Source organism: Aedes aegypti, chromosome 1 (genome assembly GCF_002204515.2).
Source record: "Aedes aegypti strain LVP_AGWG chromosome 1, AaegL5.0 Primary Assembly, whole genome shotgun sequence".
NCBI lineage: Eukaryota > Metazoa > Arthropoda > Insecta > Diptera > Culicidae > Aedes > Aedes aegypti.
The window spans coordinates 66,876,569-66,899,687 of NC_035107.1; the positions used below are offsets into that span (position 1 = coordinate 66,876,569).

The following is a 23,119-nucleotide window of genomic DNA, read 5'->3' on the forward strand; positions in this document are numbered from 1 at the left end:
ATTCTAGGACTATCTAGTAAATTTTACTAGTTTTTCCAATGTACTTTCAAAAATTCCTTTGCTAATTTCAACAAGAATTCTTTCAAAAAATTTCATAACGGTTTAAAAAAAGATTGATTTTTGTATGGCGGCTATGTAAATTTCTATAAGCGCACCTGTATTTTCAATGTAATTTTTTAATGGATTAATAAACTAAATAAGCAATAATTGCTAAAGAAAGTAATTCTCCAAACACAGCGCTTGTTTTCCATCAGAAAAATGTAACAATAGTGGATTCACAAGTTCAAAATACCACTTTTTAAATGAACCCAAACATATCCGAGCGGTAGAATGATAGATTTCTATACTTGTTATTGACTTGACTTCTTACATTGAACTAGGAATTCTGTTAATATAGAAAATAATAACAATTTTCTTATGAAATAACATGATAACCAAGTCAATAACTGGTTCAATTTTTCATTTTAATTGGAGTTTCGGTTATTTTTCATAGTATGTATACTGTATTAATATAGTATTATGAGTGCTTTGCGAAGGCCCAAGCTGTCAGATTTGTTTTTCGCGCGCTAGGAGTGTTTTTTCGGTTGGCTTCGTTTCTTGAGTAGTGCTTTGCGAAGGCCCAAGCTGTAATCGCTTATTCATGTTTATAAAATTTCGAGATTCAAACCTTTGAATAGTTCGATGTTCAAGATTGATAGATAGCTTTTCAAACAGAGGTCCATCCATCCGGGAAATCCGGGGAAAGCGGGAAAAACCCGGGAATCACAAAAGGCCGGGAAAAATACGGGAAATACCCGGGAAATTGTAGAACACACCGGGAAAAGCGCTAGATAATATCGACAAGATATACACAACTGAGTTGCTAGATAGATAGTTGATCCTTTCAGGAAGGGATATTTGTCAGATGTATTTTCACAATTGTTACAGATTTCTTGTAACATGTTTTGCGAAATTCTGGCTGAAGATATTATTAAGAACATTCAAACTTGTTTTTAGTAAACATCATTGAGATCCTTGAAAAAAGTTTAAGTATTCAGGGATTGTTGGCAAGGTTCTTAATGATCTGCTTTATGATTTTCTATTTTGATTAATGGCACATTTTTCATGACATTTGAAATAGTTTCGGCGGATTTTTCTTGCAATTTTGGGAAAATTCCTAACGGTTGGTAAAAAGCAGAGCTAACACGTTTTTGGGAAATTTGTACAATTCAATTTTGGACACAATCATTAAGAATTGCTTTTTGGCGGATTCCCGTGTGAACTGATTCGGATTTTGAAGAAGCTTCATTTGATTTTTAGCTTGAATCTGTGATCTATGACAATGGTATATCGGACGAGATTTTGAATGGAATTCTACAGATTTACAACGAATTCTTCCTGTCATTCGTAGCGTATTGCAAGTGAGATCCTTATGTTTTTTTTTATGAATAAATGGCAAGTTCCTTTGGGCATTCTTGGACAGACTTTGTTTGTTTCTTGACGAAGAACATCTTTGATGAATCCCTGGGAAGAATCTTGTTTGGAGTTATGTCAAATGATTTTGGTGAGATTTTGTTTCTGTCATAAAAATCTGTACTTGTATTCTACGAGAATTATACCCGCAGATACAGTCAGTGAGAAAAGTTATTAACCAAATGCTGTTTTTACATACAAAATACCTAAGTTCGGGGCTCTGTATGTCCACTTCTGGTTGTCCGATTTAGCTAAAATTCGAATGACGAACTACAAATAACTTGAAGTTTTGCCTGTAGTGAACTCATAACTTTGCTACCATTTTCCATAGAGTTGTTCGAAGAGAAAAGTAATGAGAGATTTTTTAATTCAACTCGAAAACGGTAAGTTGTGGGAGGTTGGCATGTTTTGCAAATTTGTGTAACTTCTGAAATTTGGCAAACAGACCAAACACCTAATATTTACCGTTTTTTGAATTAAACTAAAACATCTCTCGGTTATTTACTTTTCTCTTTGAACAACCCTCTGGAACTCTATGGTAATGGCAGCAATGTTATGAGCTCACTACGCACTAGGCAAAATTTCAAGTTATTTTTAGTTCGTCATTCAAATTTCAGTCAAATCGGACTACCAGAAACTGAGAAGCAGAGCCCCAAACTTAGGCATTTTGTATGGAAAAACAGCATTTGATTACAAACATCTTCCTTATTTTGGCCCTTTCGATTGAAAATGAATACTAGTAGGTTCGACGGATTCTAAAATCAAATGCGATTTTTTGACAAAATAAATTGAATTGATATATTTAAGGCTCAAGAATCCATCATACAATCATATCAAGAATGATAAACCACTTTTTCTCGTTCAAATTCGATGAAATCCTCATGAAATTCTATCATCGCATTACAGATAGAAAGTACAGTGCAGTGATAGTTTAGGATAAGTGTTCCCTTAGATGTGGGTGTTCCTATAGTTGCAGTAGTGCCGTTTTCACTGATTTTATTACATTACCTACAGAGACGACACTGCCAATCGACGTATTGGCTTGTTGATACACGGAATAGTTGAAAAGAGCGTTCAAATTTGAAAGCAATGATATCACTAAAATTGCTAAAACTCTCTTACTTGTACCAATAGCTGCGGTTAAGTGTTCCTTTAGTGGAGAATCCCATAAGAAAACAACGGATACCGCAACTATAGGAACACAAATTAAAAATATACCGCAACTAAAGGAACAGTGTACCAATAGTGGAGGTATCGCATGACCGATATAGCCATAACAAAATAATATATAACAATCACGGTCGATATCTTCTCTATGTTCTGTATTAGATACTTAAAATTTGACATTCAAAAGCAAGTAGCTTGATTTTTTTTAAAATCCTTCTAAGATTTAGTGATTAGATTCAAATAATCCTGTACACTATTTAATTATCTATTTATGGAACTGCAATGGTGTTTCTGATAGTCCAATTTTTGACAATTTATAGGATTCAAATTAAATGATGTTCTGATGTTATCAAACAAAATAGAGCTTTGATCAGCGAAAAAAACATGGTTTAAAAACAAATATTTTGAAAGACAAAAAATGTCTAAAAAGATGAAGGCACTGTACCATGATTTCACCCGATTTTAAACTTTTAGGCATCCGGGAAAATCCGGGAATTACAAAACTGATTTTGAATGGACACCCTGATCACGGAGTAGCAACTACGAATTGTACGGTCATCAATGCCTATGCTTATGTATTAATATAGTATTATTTTAATCGGCGAAAATGTATTGTGTTTGTTGGAAAAGTTGTGTGCTAATTGGAGTTCCACGCACTACAGATATTCCTCTTAGAGTTCCTGTTCAAGAGCTACTCCAAGAACTACTTAAACCATTTTCTAGGGATTCTTCAATATACTTTTTTAGGTAATAAGGTACCGTGGGGTAAGTGGATACAGAAAAATCAATAGTCAACTTCATTGTTATGTACAGCAAACGTGAATAATATAATTCAAACATTTTCTGTGGATAACAAATGAGGGACTATTATTCTTCAAATCGTCATTTATTTCGATTTTTCTTATTGTTATGTATTGAGTATGAGGGACATAAAAATTTGCGCCAAATTATCCACTTGCCCCACATGGTGTGGTACACAGTTTTTTGATAAATCACACACATTTTTTATTGGTAATTTTACCAAATATTCTTGTGAGTTCCTTTCTGGTTCGTCGAGTATTTTTGTTGGTTCCTTATTATTTTCTCAAGGATTCGTCCAGCAACTTTATTCAGATTTTGTCCGAAGACTAATAATAATGAATAAATATTTCAAATATATTCGGTTAGTATCCTACCAGGGGATATATCAGGTGATTGCTTCCAAGAATATTTCCAAAAGTTTACTTGAAAAGATTTCACCAAAAAAATAACCATGGGACAACAATTTCAATCGCAGATATTTTGAATTATGTTGATGGTGCATTAACTGTTTCATCGTTTCAATTGTAGTTTATATTTATGCACCCAAATTTGTCTAGCATTAAACGCGAAAATATTAAGCATGATCTTGGGGTTCGGGTTGTGAGTTCCCACCGCTAGAGGGTTTTTAACGTAATTTTCTTGACATTTCAAGACATAGAGTATCTTGGAGGCCTTTCTTAGCCTAATGGCAATGTCCCCGGCTAGTTCAGGATTTTTTTCGTAAATTAGGAAATATCCATACTTTCCTTGGGCATAAAGTATCTTCGAACCAGCCACACGAAACACTAATTCGAAAATGGAATCGATTTGGCAAGAAAAACTCTCACTTGACAACTGTGAAAGTGCTTGTATAAAACTAAGCTAAGAAGTAGTCTGTCTCTGTCTCAGTGGGAACGTAACGCGGAGAAAAGAAGACAAAGTAAAACATTTTGATGTCCAATTTTTTCCACGCCGATGCACGCCGCCGCCGCCGCCGCCGAAACTTGTTAACGGCGTGACGCCGATGACGCCGCCGCCGGTATAAACATGCTCTCACGCCGCCGCCAATTAAAAATATTTCGGCGCACAGGTCTAATTGGTAGCCGAGCACATATCTCGTTAAGTTTTAGCAAATCAATGGACCTTCTCTTCATCATACCATTGTTAACTAACATGTATCCTTTCATTTGCCAGATAACAAGAAGCTACACACTTGGTTACCAATGGCTAATCGAGATTTGCTCCAATAGTTCCTCCTGCATCGTTGTTGAACACACTGTAGAGATTACAGTAAGAATCCACAAAGTTCTACAGAGTGATTACTGAAGGAATCAATGGAAAATTCCTGGAGGAGAATTTCCTAGAATAATTCTTAAAATAATTTCTGGAGGAATTATTAGGAAGGGTTTCAAAAGAAATTTCTGTGGTAATGGCTTGAAGAATGACAGAAAAACGACATAGGAAATCCTGGAGGAACTCTTGTAGGATTTGAATGAATTGTTGTAAAGTAATCGGTCAGAATTACTGTTGAAATCTTGGGAAAGTCTCCTACAGGAACTACTGCAGAATACGCTGGAAGAATCTCTGGAGAAAATTCATTAAGCTTTCCTCTCAAAATTACTGGAGGAGTTTATGCAAGAGTAACTGGATTATTTTCTTGAGGATTTTTGGCGGAATCCTTGAATGATCCCCTATATGTACTCCTGTAGAAATCTTTAACGAATCACTGTAAAAGTTTCTGAAGCTCTTGCTCAAATAATCTTGAAGGAATTTCTAAAGAACTTGTGGAGATGTCATGTAAAAATCTGAAGCAAACTCAGTTGCCCTTTTGATTTCTACAAGGTTCTACAATTCTTGCAAAAATTTCATCTTGGTCAAGGAAATACCGTAATACGTGGTAACATTGATCAACTTTTTGAATAATTTATAAAAATTTGATTTGAAATAGCAAATGTTGCAATTATTATATTTAAAAAAAAAGTACTGGCACCCAACGCCTGTGATTGTACACTGTGTTTTGTTTCTACATGTTTTAGAATTGTTTTAGGCGACTTTTTGATTTAGCTGATATGGGGTAATATTGATCATCCAAGGAAGCAATGTTCGGAAATATTGAAAATTTCGTTACTTACTGAAATCTTGGCCCCTGAAGCCGAATATGAAGGCCAAACTCTTACAAGTAATTTACTTTTTCAGTTATTTTAAAATTAAAAACGCCATAAATTGTGGAATACGCCTAAATGTAGGCAATTTCCTAAGAAAGTTTGGGATTCTTTGTAGCATTGATTAGGCTAAATTGAATAGGGGGAGATCCCCCAGTGCCGGACAGCACCCAATACCGGACAAAGTCGAAACATTGAGAAATCATGGTCCAATCAAGATGGTGTATTAGTAGAAAAGAAAGCTATTATGTAGACTAATGTTAGCGTAGAATAACACATCCTTGAAATATGCATGTTTTTAAAAAAAAAAATAGAAAAGTTTGAAAAGCTTTAAAAAATTGACGTATGCTCTTAATTTTGAGCCTATTTAGTAATTATTTTGAATATGAAAAAATACTTTGGATCCCGCAAGCATGATCGAACATAATCCTTATTTGATAGTATGAATGAATTTTGTACCATAATTGAACTAAATATTGACAAATTACAATTTTGGTTAAGCACCTCCTGTCCCTCAGTTTCGGACAGCTTGATTTGTTATATGATATCATTGTAATTATTGCACCAGTGTCTCAAAATACTTTCATTTTTCATGGGTTTCGTCGATCATGGTATCAAACATGCAATCAAATTAACAAGAATGAACATTCAGAACAACATCGTAAAATATGCTACTTTTCATCATATATGAAAGAGGTTTTTGATAGGCATCTTGCAAACTAAGAAAAACTCAAATTATTCAGTTGCATGCATTGAATTGGTAATTATAAACTATTCCTATAGTGTACACATTCAATGATGTTCAAATTTACAGAATTTTAGGCATTTCCAGATCGTGCCCGGTATTGGGTGCCACCTTTCAAGATCGATCAATTCTCGCATAATCTGAGATAACGCCCTAAAAGCCATTGGTAACAACCTGTGTAGCTCGTTGTTTCTGAGTAAATTAATGAATAAGCATCCAAACCAACACCACTGGCAGGAATGATCCTTTCTTCACCATAGAGTTGTTAAATAACGTGTAAATCCATTCAAATACTCAGAAATAACGAGCTACACACATGGTTACCAATGGCTTTTAGGGCGAGATCATAAGTTATGCGAGAATCTGGTACTAAAATATGTCCTCAAAATACAATGTCAAAATTCAAATTTATATTTTCAAATTTATTTTTGTACACTATAAAAATGATAATATTTATCATAAATGGGTAACACGAGCCCATAAAATCAATATTTTTCGAATTATGAATTTAGTGTCCGGTACTGGGGGATCTCCCCCTACACTTTTTAAAATTTTGACAACGGATATCGTTTTCAGCGATATCATTTTTAGTTAAAATATGATTTTCATTGCTTATGTTATTTGCAGCTCTCATGCGAGAAATGAAACTTCAATAGTGTCATGAGTTTTTGAGAACTAAGATTTTTGCAAAAAAAATAGTTTTGTTTATACGTAAATTTATTTAATTTTCGAAACAATGATTGCAATTTTTTTTACGCTGAAATTGAATCATTGTTTCGAAAAATAAATAAATTTACGCATAAACAAACCTTATTTTTTGCAAAAACCAGAATTAAGCTCATGAACATTAAAATGAGAAACATGGAAATATACATGGAAAATGTTGAATCTCACTTTTTACGAGGATGTTCATTCTGATCAACGTTACCCCGTTTCACGATACCCATTAATTTCCAAAGAACGTTCTTATAAAATTTCTCCGGAATTTCAATTAGCAATTTTTCTTGTGATAATTATAACTCCGGTAGGGTTTATTCGAGATATACGGTCTTTTTCAAAAATATTTCAAAAATTTAATTTCAACATTGTTTAAAAAAATCTTGATTTACCTTTCCTTTTTTTTTGGCCAATCGACACGGTAAAGAAGCTACAACTTTGTAGTGAAACGAGGTAGAGATCTGAAAATTTCTGACTTCCGAAAACTACCTATGTACAAACATAAATTTTCACCGACTTTAAATTTTGTTGAGTGCTGTTCATTTATTTTTCCAATTATTTCTTAATGAGTTTTTTTTTTCATGATTCATCTTGTGATTCCTGTAGGAGTTGGACACAAAAATATCCATGCATTCTTGCACTGATCGCTCATCATGCAGTATTTACCTACAAAATCACTGCAGGGAATAATCTGAGAGTTTCTCTTATAATTCCTCTAGGATTCCTCTTAGGAGAAGGGTGTCTTTGAGGCAATTTCTGACAGATTTTCAAGAGAAATTTTTATAAAAATATATGTACGAACTTCTGAAAGAGCTTCCTGAGTAGTCTCTCAGAATACGTTGTCATTATAACTAGAATTCTAAAAAAAAAAAATCAAGAGAACTTTTTCCAAGAATTCCTGACGGATTTTCTAAATAAAATCTCAATAGGATGAACTGTGTGAAACCCAGGAGGAATTCCTGGGGAAATTTCTTGAAGACTTCCTGAACAAATACAATAACTTGGGAAATTCCTGAAGAATGGCCTACTTTAAAGGCACAGTCATCTCTCCCTTACTCGATATTCTGTATCTCGATTTTTCCCCTAACTCGATGGAATGCGCGGTCCCTTCAATCTAGCATGCCTTGATACCTCTGTAAGGCGATACCTCTCTAACTCGATGTTCCCTAACTCGATGCTATCTGTTTCTGTTTCCCAAGTAAGTTCACCTCTCTAACTCGATATATTTATGAAAAGTTCCAAATGTCCTCCAAACGTTAATAAATTTCATGAATTTGATTATTATGATTAAATTGCCAGGTTTACTGCCAATTTCTGGGTGCTAAAATTTTTAATTTTTGCAGATCGGTAAAAATGTGTCACATAGGTAAATATGGAAAAATGTAATGTTTTTCACGTTAAAATAACTGTTTTGAATGTATTTTGTCAAAATAATAAAAAGTTTAATATTTGAAAAATATGTATTCTGTATCTCGATACCTCCCTAACTCGATGGTCCCTTCAATATCGAGTAAGGGAGAGTTAACTGTACTTTTGAAGGAATCTCAGGCACTCAGAAACTTCTGAAGGATTATAGAAGAAACAGCTTAGAGATTTCCTGACAGAGTCTTTTAAGTGTAACATCTGGTAGGGAATCAAGTTCTAAACGGTAATTTAAGAATAATAGCCGTGACTGTGATATGGTAAATGTATAAAAAATAAAACGGGCGTCTGCTCGGGTATGTAGTATGTGGTTTAAGAATCTGTTAAAGAAATCCTGACGAATTGCATGGAAGAAACTGGACGGATTTCTGGAATCCCAGGAGGAATATCTAGAGGAAAAACTTGAGAAGTCTTTGGAAGAAAACATGGAACATTTTCTGAAGGAATCTTCAATTAAGGGACGAATATCCTTCGGGTTAAAGTCCCCCTCAAACAAACAACAACAATCTTCAATTTATGGAGGAATGTTTGGAGTGAATCCTGATAGAATCCATTGAATATTGTCTGAAGAAATTTTTTGAAGAATTAATGTAGGAAGAGAATTCAGATAGGCTTTCTAATATCATTGTTAGTATAAATGAAGGAATACTAGGAGAAGTTCTTGTGGAAAAGCCTGAAAAATCCAAAGATAAATTTCTGAAAAACTTCATATAAGATATCCAGGAGTGGTATCTGGAGGGGGTAAATTACTGGAAAAATCTAAACAGAAAATATTTGTAGAAATCCTTGGAAGTATTTTCGATGAAATTTCCGAAGGAATCACTTGCTGCATTTCTGGAGGACTCCCTGGTGCTGTTATTGGAGCAATGTCTGGTGGAATTCTCAAAAGAATCAATGGAAAAAATCCTGTTTGAATTCTTGGTGGAACTCCTGTGAAAACAAGGAAAAAATTAAAAAAAAAATCACTGACGGAATTCTTTAAGCAATCCCAGATAAAATGACTGGACCAATCCTCGGCAGAAATACTGAAGGAATCCGTGGGCGAATTCCTGGAAAATATTTTTAAGGAATCCTTGGTGGAATTTTTTAGCGGAAACCTGGTAGAATTTCTTTAGGAATATCTGGAGGAACTTCTGAGGGAATCCTTGATAGGGAAATCCTTATGTGAATTGCTGTAGGATTCCATGAGTGATTTCCTGGAAGAATACCTTGCGAGATTCCTAGAAAAATATCTGGCAGTTTCCTGGAGGAATTACTTGCGGAATTTCTTGAGGATTACTGGCGGAATTCCCGGAGAAATTACTGGTAGAACTCCTTAATGAATTACTGTCAGAAATAATGGAAGTTTTGCTGGTGTAATTTCTGAAAGAATCCCAGGGGAAATTTCTGGAAGAATCCGTGATGAAATTACTAAAACAAATTCTGTTGGATTTCCAGAGATTATTGGTAGAATTACAGAAGTTATCACGGGTGGATTTGGCAAAATACCACGGTTCATACAATTTTCAGCGAAACTATATGGCGACATTTAAGAGGAATTCCTTAAACAATATCTGGTAAAATACTTGTTTGATGGAAGCCCTAGAAGGAGTCCTGAAAAATACATTGAGAAGCTCTGAAGGAGACCGTTCTCTTGAAGGAATTTTCTGGAGAAATTGTGGTGTGTTTACTGAAAGAATCCCTGGCGGAATTACTGGGGAAGCTCTAAGAGAAATCCCAGGGGTAATTCTCGGAAGAGCTCCCGGAGGTATTCCTGGAGGAATTTCTGAAAAATGTCTGAATTTCTGTATTGGTGAAATCTTTGAAAAAATTCTTGAGAGAAATACTGGTATCTATGTAGAAGTACTCGAAAACATCTCTTATTCCTTGCCGAAATGATCTTAGATTAATTTCATGAGAAATGCATTAAATAGCTAATGGCGAAATTCCTGAGGAAATCCTTGTAAAAATTCCAGAGAATTCTCGGAGGAACCCCTGAAAGAGCCTCAGTAGAAAGTCCCTGAAGAAATTCTGGAAAATGTCAAAGTGAAATCTATGCACTAATTACTGAAATTCCTGCAGAATTTTTCGAAATTTTTTTTTTATATAGCGGTGAAATTTTCCTAGAGCAAGACGGGGTTGGTGGTCTGATGGCTACCGCTTCTGCTTCATATGCAGAAGGTCATGGGTTCAATCCCAGGCCCGTCCCTTTCCTCGTACTTTGTAGTTGTATATCTCTCACTTGCTTCTATCTTCCATTCTAAATATATCACACTCAAACTATTCGTTCATAGCAAACGCTAGAACCAGAGACGGACAAGAAACCGTTTCCCTAACGCTTCCTACTTCCACGCGCACGCCTTTCTTACGCCTGATATATAGGCAGTCTGCTAACCACAAAAGCAAACCTTTCTGCCATGCCTTTCCCCCAATCCATACACTCCCGAACTGACGTGGATGCAGTGGAATAGGTCTACGTGGGAGTCAGTTCAATGCATCATCAATTCCTCCCCCTTCCCCTCATTGGTCTGCATTCTGACGTGGCAGGTGTCATTGTTGCCTAAAAATAGAAGATCACCAGCACTTATACACTGAGGATGCCTGTTAGTCCCAAGCAGTCATTCGGTTGGTTCCTTGTGTAAGTGCAGCTGATCTGGCGATACTGGAGTGCATCCACGGGAGGCCAATCAAGCTCAAGCTCAAGCTCAAGCTTATAGCGGTGAAATTTTCCTAGAGCAATTCTTTGACAAATTCTTGAAGGAATCCCTTAAAAAATGCTGTAACCCTGGGGAGTCCCTTTAGGATTTCTCAGAAGAATTGACTGCATTCACTGGACAAGTTTTCGAAAAAATCATTGAATCATTTCCTGTTGGAATATTCCTAAAGAAATTCGTTGAGCACTCCATGAAGGAGCTTCTGGAGTAATTCCTGAGAAAAACTTAGGACATATTCTTGAAAGAATTCGTGGAGGGATCCCTTGAGAAACTTTGAAGGAATGCCATGAAGAATTCTAGGACGGATTCTAGACGAATCCTCGAAGAAATCTCTAGAAATTGAATTCAGATATCTGTCCAGGTGAAATATGCGAATGTATTACTGAAATGTCTGAATTATCTCTGTAGGGGTTTCTGAAGGAAATCTGTGGAGGAATCCCTTTGAAAATTCTTGGAAGACATCTTTGGAAGAATTACTGGAGGTTTCTTAAGAATAATTTCTGGGGAATATCTGAAAAATTACCTGCGGAAATGTTACTAGAAAAATTCGTTTAGAAATCACTGAAGAAACTCATGGAGGAATTTCTGAGGGAATCCTTTTGAGAAATTCTTGAGAGCAATTGCAAAATAAAGAAATTACAGATGGATTTCATTTTCTTGAGGAATACTGTGGGGTATTTCTGGAGACAATTGCATGAGGAATTTCTAGAAGAAACCTTGGTGAATCCCTAGAGGAATATCCATGGGAATTTTCGAAAGATTCCCTGGATGAATCTTTGGTGGAATTTCTGGAGTATTCTCTGGAGGATTTCCGGGTGGAGTATAATTAAATAATTTCTTGGTGAATTCTTTGAAGGAATTACTGGAATACCCGGAGAAGTTCTCGAAAATATCTTTTATTTCCTGGCACAATGATCTTAGGAAAATTTATCGAGATATCTTTGAAGTAGAAATTGCTGAGGGAATCACTGAAAAAAATCCAGGAAAAAAATGCCTGGAAGATCCTTCTTAGGAATCCCTAGACAAATTAATAGAGTAAATCTTGGAAAAATCTCTGGAGAAATCCCTGGTGAAATTCAATAGTAATGGGGAGTTCTCGAAAGAATCCTTGGAGAAATTTCAGGAAAATATCTGAATGATGTCGAGGTGAAATCTATGAAGAAATCACTGAAATTCCTGGAGGAGTTTTCAAAAAACCTCTAATTTATAAAGCGGTGAAATTCGCCAACAGCAATTCTTTGAAAAAAAAAAAACGCAGGAGTTTCTAGACGAATTCCTGAAGGAATTCTGTGGATTAATCCCTCGAGAACGTGCAATATCTGATGGAACCCTCGAGGAGTCCCTTTGGAATTTATAGGAAGAATCTCTGGAGAAATCTGTGTAAGAATTCGGGAAGGAGTCTCTGGAGGAATCCTTGGAGAAATTTCTGAAAAGTATCCGAAATATGTCAAGGTAAAATTTTTTTAAGAAATACTGAATTCCTTGGAGGAGTTTTCAAAAAAATCTCTGCATTATTTGGCGGCATAATTCCCTAGAGAAATTCCTTGTAAAGCCCCTGGAGGATTTTTTCAAAGCAAATCCTGGAGATATTTCAGAAGGAAATCCTGGAGCAATCTTTGGTAGAATCCTAGACGAATCTCTGTAGAAATACTCCGAAGAATTCCCAGTTAAATCTGTGGAGATATTTCTGGAGAAGTCTCTGCATGTATCGTTGGAGGAATTTGTGGAAAATATCTGAATTATTTCTTGGTGAAATCGTGTAAAAAAACCTTCAAGAAAACACTTGAATACCTGAATTTTTTTTCAAAAATATTTCTGAGGCAATTTGTCACTATAGAAATTCCCGAAGAAACTTCTGGAGAAATTCCTGAGGGATTCGATGGACAATTTCCTTAGACAATCTCCGCAGGATTCTCATGAGGAATCCCTAGAGGAGTTCTTTGTAGGAGTTCCTGGAGAAAACCCTGATAGAACTCTGGAGGAATTCTAGGTGAAGTACTTGGAGAGATCTCGGGGGGAAATTTCTGGAAAATGTTTGAACTATGTCTAGGTGAAATCTTTGAAGGAACTTTCGAAATCCTTGGAAAAGTTTTTAAAAAAATCTCTGAATTTTTCAAAACAAATACCTTGAGAAATAGCTATGAAGAAATACTTGAAGGAGCTTCTGGGAAAAAAGGCATTCTTTGGAGAAACAGCATGAGGAATCGCTGGTGGAATTTTAAGGGAGTCCCTTTGGGAATATTCATGAGACTCTCTCGAGGATTCCGTGGAAGAATTCTTAGAGAAGTCTCTGGAAGGTTATTGGAAGAATTTCTGAAAATATCCGACATATTTCTTGGTGAAATTTTTGAATAAACTGCATTCTCTGGACGAGTTTACAAAAAATCTGAACTATTGCTGGTAAATTTCCTGATAAAACCTTGGAGAAATGCGTTTTTACTCTGATATGGTGCATATTTACCCTTCCCAGTTATTGTTGATATAGTAGAAAAACAGAACATTCCTATTGCCCAATGAATTTTCATGTAGAATATGCAAATGTTCAACTTTGGGAGGTAAGATTATGCATATACATCAGAATATGAAAAAAAAAGCCGCTTCCGAATTTCCGCATCGCAGACTTCGAGAAAATTCCTTCTTGGTTCATAATAAGCAGTAATCGCCGTATTCACTGTCACAGGTCGCCACAAAAATATTTTTGAATTGCTTCACAGAGCTGATGTTAAATTAATGACAGTTTTATTTGAAACTAAATTTACATCAAACAGCGGTGGAAGCGGATGAAATTTGTTCTATTTTTTGTGGTCTATTGTTTTGGAACTGTTATACAAATTGACCAAAAAAATGGAGCACCGGCGAAAACGACCTAATAATATAATAGGTTAATGTTTTAAACCATGCAAGAATACTGAATTTATTCTGCTTGATTGTATAGAGCCATACCTTCAAAGTTTGTACGGATAATTTGCGGACACCCTGTAGTAGGTATTTCAGAGCAATGTTGATAGATGGTTATGTTATTCTCAAATTCACGGGAGCAGAAAATAATTTGAATTGTCAAGTTCAACCATGCTCCAGAGCAGGGTTATTTTTAGCCGAGAATACCTCTGCATCTCCACAATCACCACGGGAAGGATGTTGATCAGTGCGAGAGGAAAAATATCTGGGAGTCACCTTTGGTCGTTGATGCGATCCAAGGATAAGGAGGAAAGTTACAATTCTTATTCAAAACATGTTTTGCATTTTTGTCTCGTGGTGAAAATATACTGATAGAAGATTAAAAAAGTAGGTACGTTGACATTCATAATATCGTACTATTCAAAAGTTATTTTAGTAATGACGAAAAAAGAAAGGTATGTGTATATTAAAATAATATGTCGACACTTGTAGTGACGAACCATTGTTTGAAAATTACATAAACGTAACGTTTCCGAGATAAAAATGCGTTATTAATAGCATGGAACGAGCTCACCAGTTGGCAATTCATCCTCGACTGAACACGAATATCTTTTCGCACTCGCACACTGCGAACCGGACACGATTGATCCTGAATTCGTTGCTCGCCCCACAATAGCATACAACGGAATCAAAAGTCCAAACACTACTGCTTGATTTTTCTGACACTTCTTGATGAAAAATGTAACTCGGTTAAACGAATGCCGATCAATGTACGCCATCACAACCCAGACTTACCCTTTCGATTTGATCCTGGGCGATTTGAACCCGCAATCCGACACCCTTCGGCGTCGAGCTCATCTCGGCTAGATTCTCGACGCTGGTTTCGTACAGACTGGCCATTGGTGGCGACCGCAAATGGTGTGGCTTGAGGGGAACCGGTCCCGCCTGGACACCACTACTATCACTAATACCGTTATTAACACTATCGACACTGGTGCCACCACTTTCTCCGGCGGCAACCGACGAAGTAGGTGGATTATTATTGCGAGTTACATCATCAGCCGTGCTCGGAGGCACCGTACTGAAGTTAGTCCTAACACTAGCACTGATCCCACCGAACCCCTTCAACGCTCCGGGCGATTTGAACAGCTTGGACCCGGAAGGAGAAGGCATCTCTCCATTCAACGGCAGTACATGCTCTACCGCATTCAAACGGTCTGCTTTAGCGGTTGAAATCTCCCCCGGTTCCCGATAGAAACTTCCAAAGTCCAGATCGAGGAACAACTCCTGCAAAAACCGCCGGGACCCGAGCCGGTACGTATTTCGACCCAGCTGTTGGCACACTTCCGAGTAGAGGCAGATATCCTGAAACGCGCTGGGATGTTTCTGTTTCAGCTCCAACAATTGCGTTCGGCTCTGCTTGCTCCATACCGGATTGGCCATCCGTTGGACGTGCCTCAAGATACTGGCCCTAGTGCGATCGACCTCGTCGCTGAAGGAACTCTCCGACGAGTTGAAGAACTCGCTTCGACTGCTGGAACTGATCCCCGAGGACGGGTCAATCCTCCGCCGGCAGCACTGGAGACAATCCTCGCGGGCGTGTCCCACCCCACTGCTGTCGACGGAGTTGGCCCGCAGGAGTTTGACCGAATCGGCCGACTCCCTGTCCACGATCGGTATGCTACTGCTGGCCGTTGTGTTAGGGTCTCGGGAATCCAACTCGGCGGAGCTGTTCGCTTCGAGCTCGTTCAGGGTGAAGTTCGATACGTACGTACCGGAGGGTTCCTCCGATGGGAACAGGTCCAGGATGTTCCGCGGGAGACAGATTCCTGGGGAAGGGGAGAGAAAGAGAAGAATATTAGTATCATTATTGGAAAACATCGGAAATGTAGAATAACACAGCGGAACATTGATTTTTTGATTCAAAATTTCAATATCCAATATGAAGGTGTTGACAATACTGTTCGAGCCCAGCAGGGTGGGCCGAAAGGCAGCGGACTGTAAAACACTTCTTAGGGGGGACACGGCGGAACAAAACACTACGCGGCGGAAGGATCACTTTCGCGGGGAGGATTGGCAAGGGTCAACGTTTCTTGGGATGTGTGCCGGTTGTGGGCTTTGTGGCCGTGCGGTTAGTGTTACCAAGCATTTAGCCGCATCGTGTCAAGGAGTGTGGGTTCGATTAACGCTTCAGTCTGGAAAACTTTTCGTCAGGAAGGTTTTTCGACTGTGCCACTGGGCGTTGCATGCTAGTCCGTTGTCTAGTATGGTGCTTCCTTCAAAGGGCAAATCGTCCACTGGAAGCATTAACGTGTCGGTGTCTTAAAAAAAAACAGAGGTCGAGAGTTCAATACCGCCTCGATCTCAATCAAGACGGTGGTTAGCTCCTCAAACGTTAGCTTGACGTTGCCGACGATGGGCTTGAGATGGGTCTTCGCAGATTTTACTACGGCCTCCCAGAGGCCGCCGAACTCCGGTGCATCCGGCGGGATGAAATGGCATTTAATCTCACGGGAGTGGCAGAAGTCTTCGATGGTCGACACTGATTGTTGGTCTTGAAACTGTCGGTAAAGCTCGTTCAGCTCAAATTGGGCTCCTCGGAAATTGGTAGCGTTATCCGAGTGGAGCTGATGAACCATGCCTCGTCGTCCAATGAAACGCTTTAGGGACGCCAGAAAAGCATCGGTGCTCAAGTCCGACACTGCTTCCAGGTGGACGGCCTTGGTAGTCATGCACACGTACACGGAGACGTATGCCTTGATCAACGCTAGACGGCGCGCTCCTTGCTTGATGATGAACGGGCCGGCGTAATCCACGCCGAAGACGGCGAATGGAGGCGATGGTACAACTCTTGCAGCCGGCAGGTTGCCTATTAGCTGGCTGGTGTTACTTGGGTTGACTCGGAAGCATCTCACTCATGTACAGGTGATCGAACCAGTGTTGTTCAGACTCATTTCCCCGAAAATAACATTTTCCGAACTACGAAGCCACGAACTACTACAGCCATGCTCTATCCTCCTAAGATAGAAAAGCAGATGGTTAAGCTTGAGTACTGCACACAAAATCGATCAATTTTGATCCCGGAGAGCCATAATTCAAGTTTCGGTGAAATGAAATGAGTCAGTGAGTGAGTGCGAATCATTTCACCGAAACTTGAATTGCGGCTCACCGAGATCGAAACTGTCGGATCCCATGTGCAACACTCAAGCCCAACCACCTCCCCCTCCATCTCAGGAATACAACGCACAGTTATAACAGTTCATGGCTTCACAATTCGAATTTCGGGGAAATGAGTCTGGTCAACACTGGCTGGAACGAGCATTCAGGAACCAATAACGTTGGGCCGGTCTGCCCGATGTGAAGCAATTCGATATGCATCTGTTGCACCAAAAGGCGTACTAAAACTGTTTTAAAATGAATCACCTTTTTAACATTTTTTCGCCGTGTACTTCTCTTAAATTTTGCATAAAATGAACTCGCGCTCAAAAACTAGGGAGTTCCTATTATTTCCCACAAAAAAATTATGATAGAATGATAAGTCATTTTATTCAGTTACTTGCGACGTTTTTGTATCAGTGTAAAATCGACTCAAGTAGTGTTTTGATTCGTGGTTAAATCACTTTGTCTCTCCATACAGCGGAGCGGCGAAAGTAGTGGTTAGGTTGCGAAAATTGAAAATCTTACTTTCGTCGTTTTGTAAATCCGGAAATTAAAGGCTCTAAAAGTGAAAAATCGAGTTGGTTCAGAGCGAAACATGTAGACTTTCGTCTGCGGAACACGTAGAATCGATAAAGTAAGTTTGTATACTTTTTTTTACTTGAGTCTGTTTGAATAAGTTTTCGAGAGTTGTTGACGAATCGCAGCACGTACCCCATGATACGTTGAATGGTTTGGAAGCTACTGAACCTAGAGAAAAATGGAAACGGTTCGATACTTACAGCTTGACTGGCTATCACTCCTTTGAGTTCAGGCAACTGATCGTCTGGAACAAACTTGAGCAAGTCGATGTCGTAGTGCACCTTTTGGAGAAAGTCCGGGTCATGCCACCAAAGCTGGTTGTTCTTCAGTGCTTAGATTAGTTGGCATCGGGAAAGGATGTCAGCGGAGTTCGAACGGGACGTACTCCCATCTGTAGCCTCCGATATTCTCTTGGATTACAACGATTCGATTTCGTACGAACAACTGTAGTTGGTTGAGCGGCTTCCGTATCCAGGCCAGGAAAGTCGTACTGTCGCACCACAGCACAATTTCCCGGAACGTCATGTCCAGGGCTGGTAACACCTTTTACACCAACCGGGTGAGCAGGAGTGCGGCGCACAACTCTTTCCGAGGAATGGAAAGGTCATGCAGAGGAGCCAACTTGGACTTACTGGTGAGGAGACGTAATTTCGCCGAGCCGTCGGCAAACAAGCTTCGCAGGTAGACACAGACCCCGTACGCCACGGTTGAGGCATCGGAGAACCCGTGCAGCTCATACGCAATCACTGCATTGAAGGGTACGCATCTCGGAATATCAATTTGGTGCAAAGCCCAGAGGATCGAAGAATTTGGCGATCTCCGAATAAATCGTTATTTTCGTCACGCGTTGCTGGTCGGCTGCTGTCGTGGCCTTCGGATAATTGGCGATGAACAAGGTATCAGCACTCGGGTCCCAGAGGAAACCGAGCACCTTGATGGCTTCGTTAACTCTTCGTTCTTCCAATGGCTTCTTCTGCTCGCGATCTTCTTCGGGAATGTGCTCGAGAAATTCTTCGGAGTTCGAGCACCACTTGTGGATGGGGAATCCTCCTTGCTCTAGAAGTTGCTGTAGTTGTCATTGGGCCTCGATGGTCTGCGCCGGAGAGCACATCGTCCATATACGTTTCTTCCTTCACGATACTAGAGGCGATTGGGAAGGCATCGTCGTCTTCTTCCCCAGCCACATCAAGCACTTGGTAACTAGAAATGGTGCCGATGCGGTACCGTAGGTAACGGTAGACAGCTCCATGAACCGAGAACGCTACCTTGAACTTCCGGAAGCGCAGGACGATGAAATGTAGATCATTCTGTACTACAGGTCCTACCTGCAACACTTCATTCAGGGACAGCTCGTATGGTGAAGACTTGGCGCTGGCGTCGAACACGACACGACATTTCGTGCTCGAGCTTGAAGGTCGTAAAACCACGTGATGCGGCATAAAGTACGCAAGTTGATTTGGAGGGTTGTCGGTTTCTGATGTTCTGCTTGAAAAAAGCTTCACGATGAATCGTTTATCTTCAAAATGCTGATATGTTGACAAGAAGTGGGATTCGCAGGCCGACTCCTCGGATGAAAGCTTGGGAACGTCTGGCACTTCCTCGATTGGTCAGAACTGCTGCGTCATTTGCTCAACATCTTCAACGGTAGCGTGGTTGGATTGCTGGACGGAAACGTTGGTGACTTGACGCTCGACGATAACGCCGGAAACGATCCGCCCAAAATGAGTGTCTCGCCACATCGGAAGGTTGTCCGCTAGATTGAGCTGACTCGGTTTCAAAATGTCGAAGAATAGTTTCGCGCCTATTAGTAGATCCACCTTGTCGGGCGTATGGAACTCAGGATCGGCCAGAACCACTCCGTCAGGAATGTCCCAATGGTTGGTGTTGATCTTGGACGCTGGAATCTTGCCCGTCACTTTCGGTGTCACTAGGCACTCCAGGATGGCTTGCAAACTGGACACTCCGAATCGAGTTCTCAGTGTTACCTTGTCGCGAGCGAGGGTGCGCAAGGCGTTGATAACAGTAATCGGGATGTTAGCTGGCTTCTTCGGCAAACCTAGGCGATTTGCAAACTCTTCGGTCACAAAATTTACCGGAGAGCCATTATCCAGCAGGACACGGCATGGAAACGGATGATTTCGCTTAGCAAACACCTGCAGCAGTACCGTCTTGGAAGACTGGGCGAAGTTCGACGAACAGGTAGTGGACACTGGCTGGTCCACAGGAGGATTCATCTGCCCCACGTCGGTTGACCCGGCGCAGCCGGGTTCGGTGGTAGGTTTACCACTGACTCCGCGGGAAGGGAAACGTTGGACTTCGTCACTCGGATGGACACTCTCGGGAGCGGTGCCCTTTACGCAGGCAGTTGAAGCAAACTCCTGCAGCTCGAACTATCTCTTGCTTCTGGTAGGCACTCAGCTTGTCCAATGCGGTGCACTGGATGTTTTGATGATCGCCACCACAAATCTCGCACGCCTTCCGGGTTGACTTGTACAGCGCTGAGATGATCCCTGCTCGAGGTAGCGGAGGCTCTCGACATGACGGGTGGCTTCATTCAGGAGCGCTCGAAGCTCTTTGTGAGTCTCCGAGGTCATCTTATTGAGAGACAACAACCCACGGATGTAAGTTTCCACAATCACGCGTTCATTCTCGAAGCGGTCCGTCAAAATGTCCCAAGCTTGGTCGTAATCACCTTTACTGAGGACCTTCGTATCCAGGACACCAGCTGCCTCGCCGATGAGCGCCTTGTCGAGGTAATAGAGTTTAATTGCGTCACTATCTCCCGAGTTCTCCATCAAATCTTGGAAGATGGCCTTGAACTTGTGCCAGGCGGCATAGCTCCCATCGAACGTCGGAATCGGTGCCTTCAATGTTTGTTGTTGGATGACAACTTGTTGGTGAACGCGTGGCGCTCGTTGATTGGCGACAGGGTGTTGTAGGTTTGCTGGCAGTGGTTCTCGGAACAAAAGGCTTTAAATGTTGTTCATTCAATCAGTCTCAAAATTGTGGGTTGCTTATCTTGCCACGTCCTTCCTATGTAGGATTCCTCCATTAGCGGTCATGCACAAATTATGTCACGCTTCGAGGGGGGGGTCAAGCCAAGCGTTACAAGCCTTACAACAATTTCCACCCATACAAAAAAACGTGACAAGAGGGGGGGGGGGGTCAAAAATTGAAATTTAGCGTGACATAATTTATGTACCATCCCTTATAGTAAATTCAAAACAATCCATAGATTTGAATAAATCTTTGCAAGTGTCCCTGAAACAAATCACTATTTCCTTGTGATTGTGGAAATGAAGACTTTAGAAATGGCTAATATATTTAGTTGGAATTCCTCGTAAAATAAAAGAAAAATCTTGAAGGAATAGATCTCTGGAAGAGGAACCCCAAAAACATTTTTGGAGTACCCTCTTCTCCGATTAATGCAGCACTCCATCCGCTAGTGGAAATTTTGCGTCTTGCCGGGAAATAATCGAAATGTGTCACGCGGCAAACAATACGAAGATAGCGGATAGTCAACGATCATCGTTTGGAGATGATAATTGTTTGGATGCATATCGGGCCTGATCCTATAACACTTCCCCGAATACCATTACCCCGAAAACCATCACCCCGAAAGTCAATACCCCGAATGGTCAAGTACCCCGAAAACCAATACCCCGAAATCCATTACCCCGAATAGTCCGTTACCCCGAATACCATTTCCCCGAATTTTCTTGCCCCGAAAAATTCAAAATGAAGATTCGATAAATCAACACCATACATTTTTTTAATAATTAGTTTAGGTTAAGCACGTCTTCTCTTGTTCGTTGGAGGTCATTGTCTATCAAATTGTCGCTAATGTATATGACAAAAAGAATCTAAAGATTCGGAAGTAGAAAACTCCTCCTCTATATGACGAAGTGTTCCCTACTTCAAAATATACTTTACTCAATGATATTAGATAACGGTACTAGCCTGGAAGCCGCTAAGGAAATACAATTTGTTATCAAAGATTTATTAATTTAATTTTGTGAGGATGGCTGTGTTCACAGATTCATTGTTACATTTTTCGAACTGCTGATAATGCTGGTACTGAATTTGTTTTCACTTGTTAATGTCAGAGACCTCTACCGCCCTCTTTCAAATGCGTTATATCAATTGATGATCAACTTATTCTGGAATGGCACTAGACTATTATACTGACAACTATTTATAAATGCATCGCTAAAGAACAGCCGATGATAAAAGAAGAAAAAATCATTGATGAAAACGTTAAAAATTATGATGCCGATAGTCACTATACAAGCGCAACTTTTGAAAGAATAGTCGATAATTAAAAGAAGGACAATTCTCTTGTTGGAAGTTGTAATACCTACAAGATGTAATACTGACAAGTAATGCAGGAGCTTATTTTCAAGGTCGCCCGTCTGAAGTCACTGTCAACTTTGAATTTCGCTCAAGACAATTGTGCCAGTCGACTTTTTTGGCGGCTATCGCTCAAAATTTAACTAAAACAGTACAACTCGGCTGTTCTATAACTCAAAGAAGGGAAAATCATTACGTACACTCTGGCATTATACAACCTCGAAAGAACAGCCGATGATTGAAAGAATAAAAAATTACAGATAGAAATATTAGTAGTTATTACGCCGACAATTATTTTAACACTGCCAGAAAAACCTCGCTTGTCGTACATAGAACGAGAGAGATGGAATTTTAGGCTCAAATTCGCGAGCGTCTTTGAAGAATTTCTTGATGTGCATAACTGACTTTCGGGGAAGTGTCGCATTCGGGGAACTGGTTTTCGGGGTAATGGTTTTCGGGGTAATGGTTTTCGGGGTAATGGTTTTCGGGGTGATGTGTCATTCGGGGTAACGTTGCATTCGGGGTAATGGTTTTCGGGGTACTGGTTTTCGGGGTGATGGTTTTCGGGGTAATGGTATTCGGGGAAGTGTTATAGGACCCTAGGATCTTTTCGCAATGGAAATTTCCTGGGCATAGAGTATCATCGTACCTGCCACACGATATACGAATGCAAAAACGGCAACTTTGGCCAAAAAAAGCTTTCAGTTAATAACTGTGGAAGTGCTCATTGAACACTAAGCTGAGCAGCAGGCTCTATTCCAGTGAGGTCGTAATGACATGAAGAAGAAGAAGATGCATTGCGTCATACATTTGTTTTCGATTATCTTTTTAGCAAAATTTCGACACGAAAGACCAAAGGATTCTGTGGATTTCGCATTTCAATTGTGCATCAAATATTGCATATTCTTACCTGCATAACACGGTCCACGGATATCCGCTTGCAGTTGCAGCCTCTGATGCTTGATGCGTAAACTCTGCCGGAATTCGTCGTATCT

General features: G+C 39.8%; 1 protein-coding gene across 1 annotated transcript in view; it reads right to left on the bottom strand.

The window, feature by feature from the left end:
* The window catches only part of LOC5572395 (rapamycin-insensitive companion of mTOR), a 91,070-nt gene that overhangs the window by 5,367 nt on the left and 62,584 nt on the right, over positions 1-23,119 (bottom strand). The window contains exons 7-8 of the mRNA XM_021838690.1: positions 23,035-23,117; positions 14,832-15,865 (exon numbers count right to left, since the gene is read on the bottom strand). Coding sequence (XP_021694382.1) covers positions 14,832-15,865; positions 23,035-23,117 — 1,117 coding nt within the window. The remainder of the gene's footprint in view (positions 1-14,831; positions 15,866-23,034; positions 23,118-23,119) is intronic.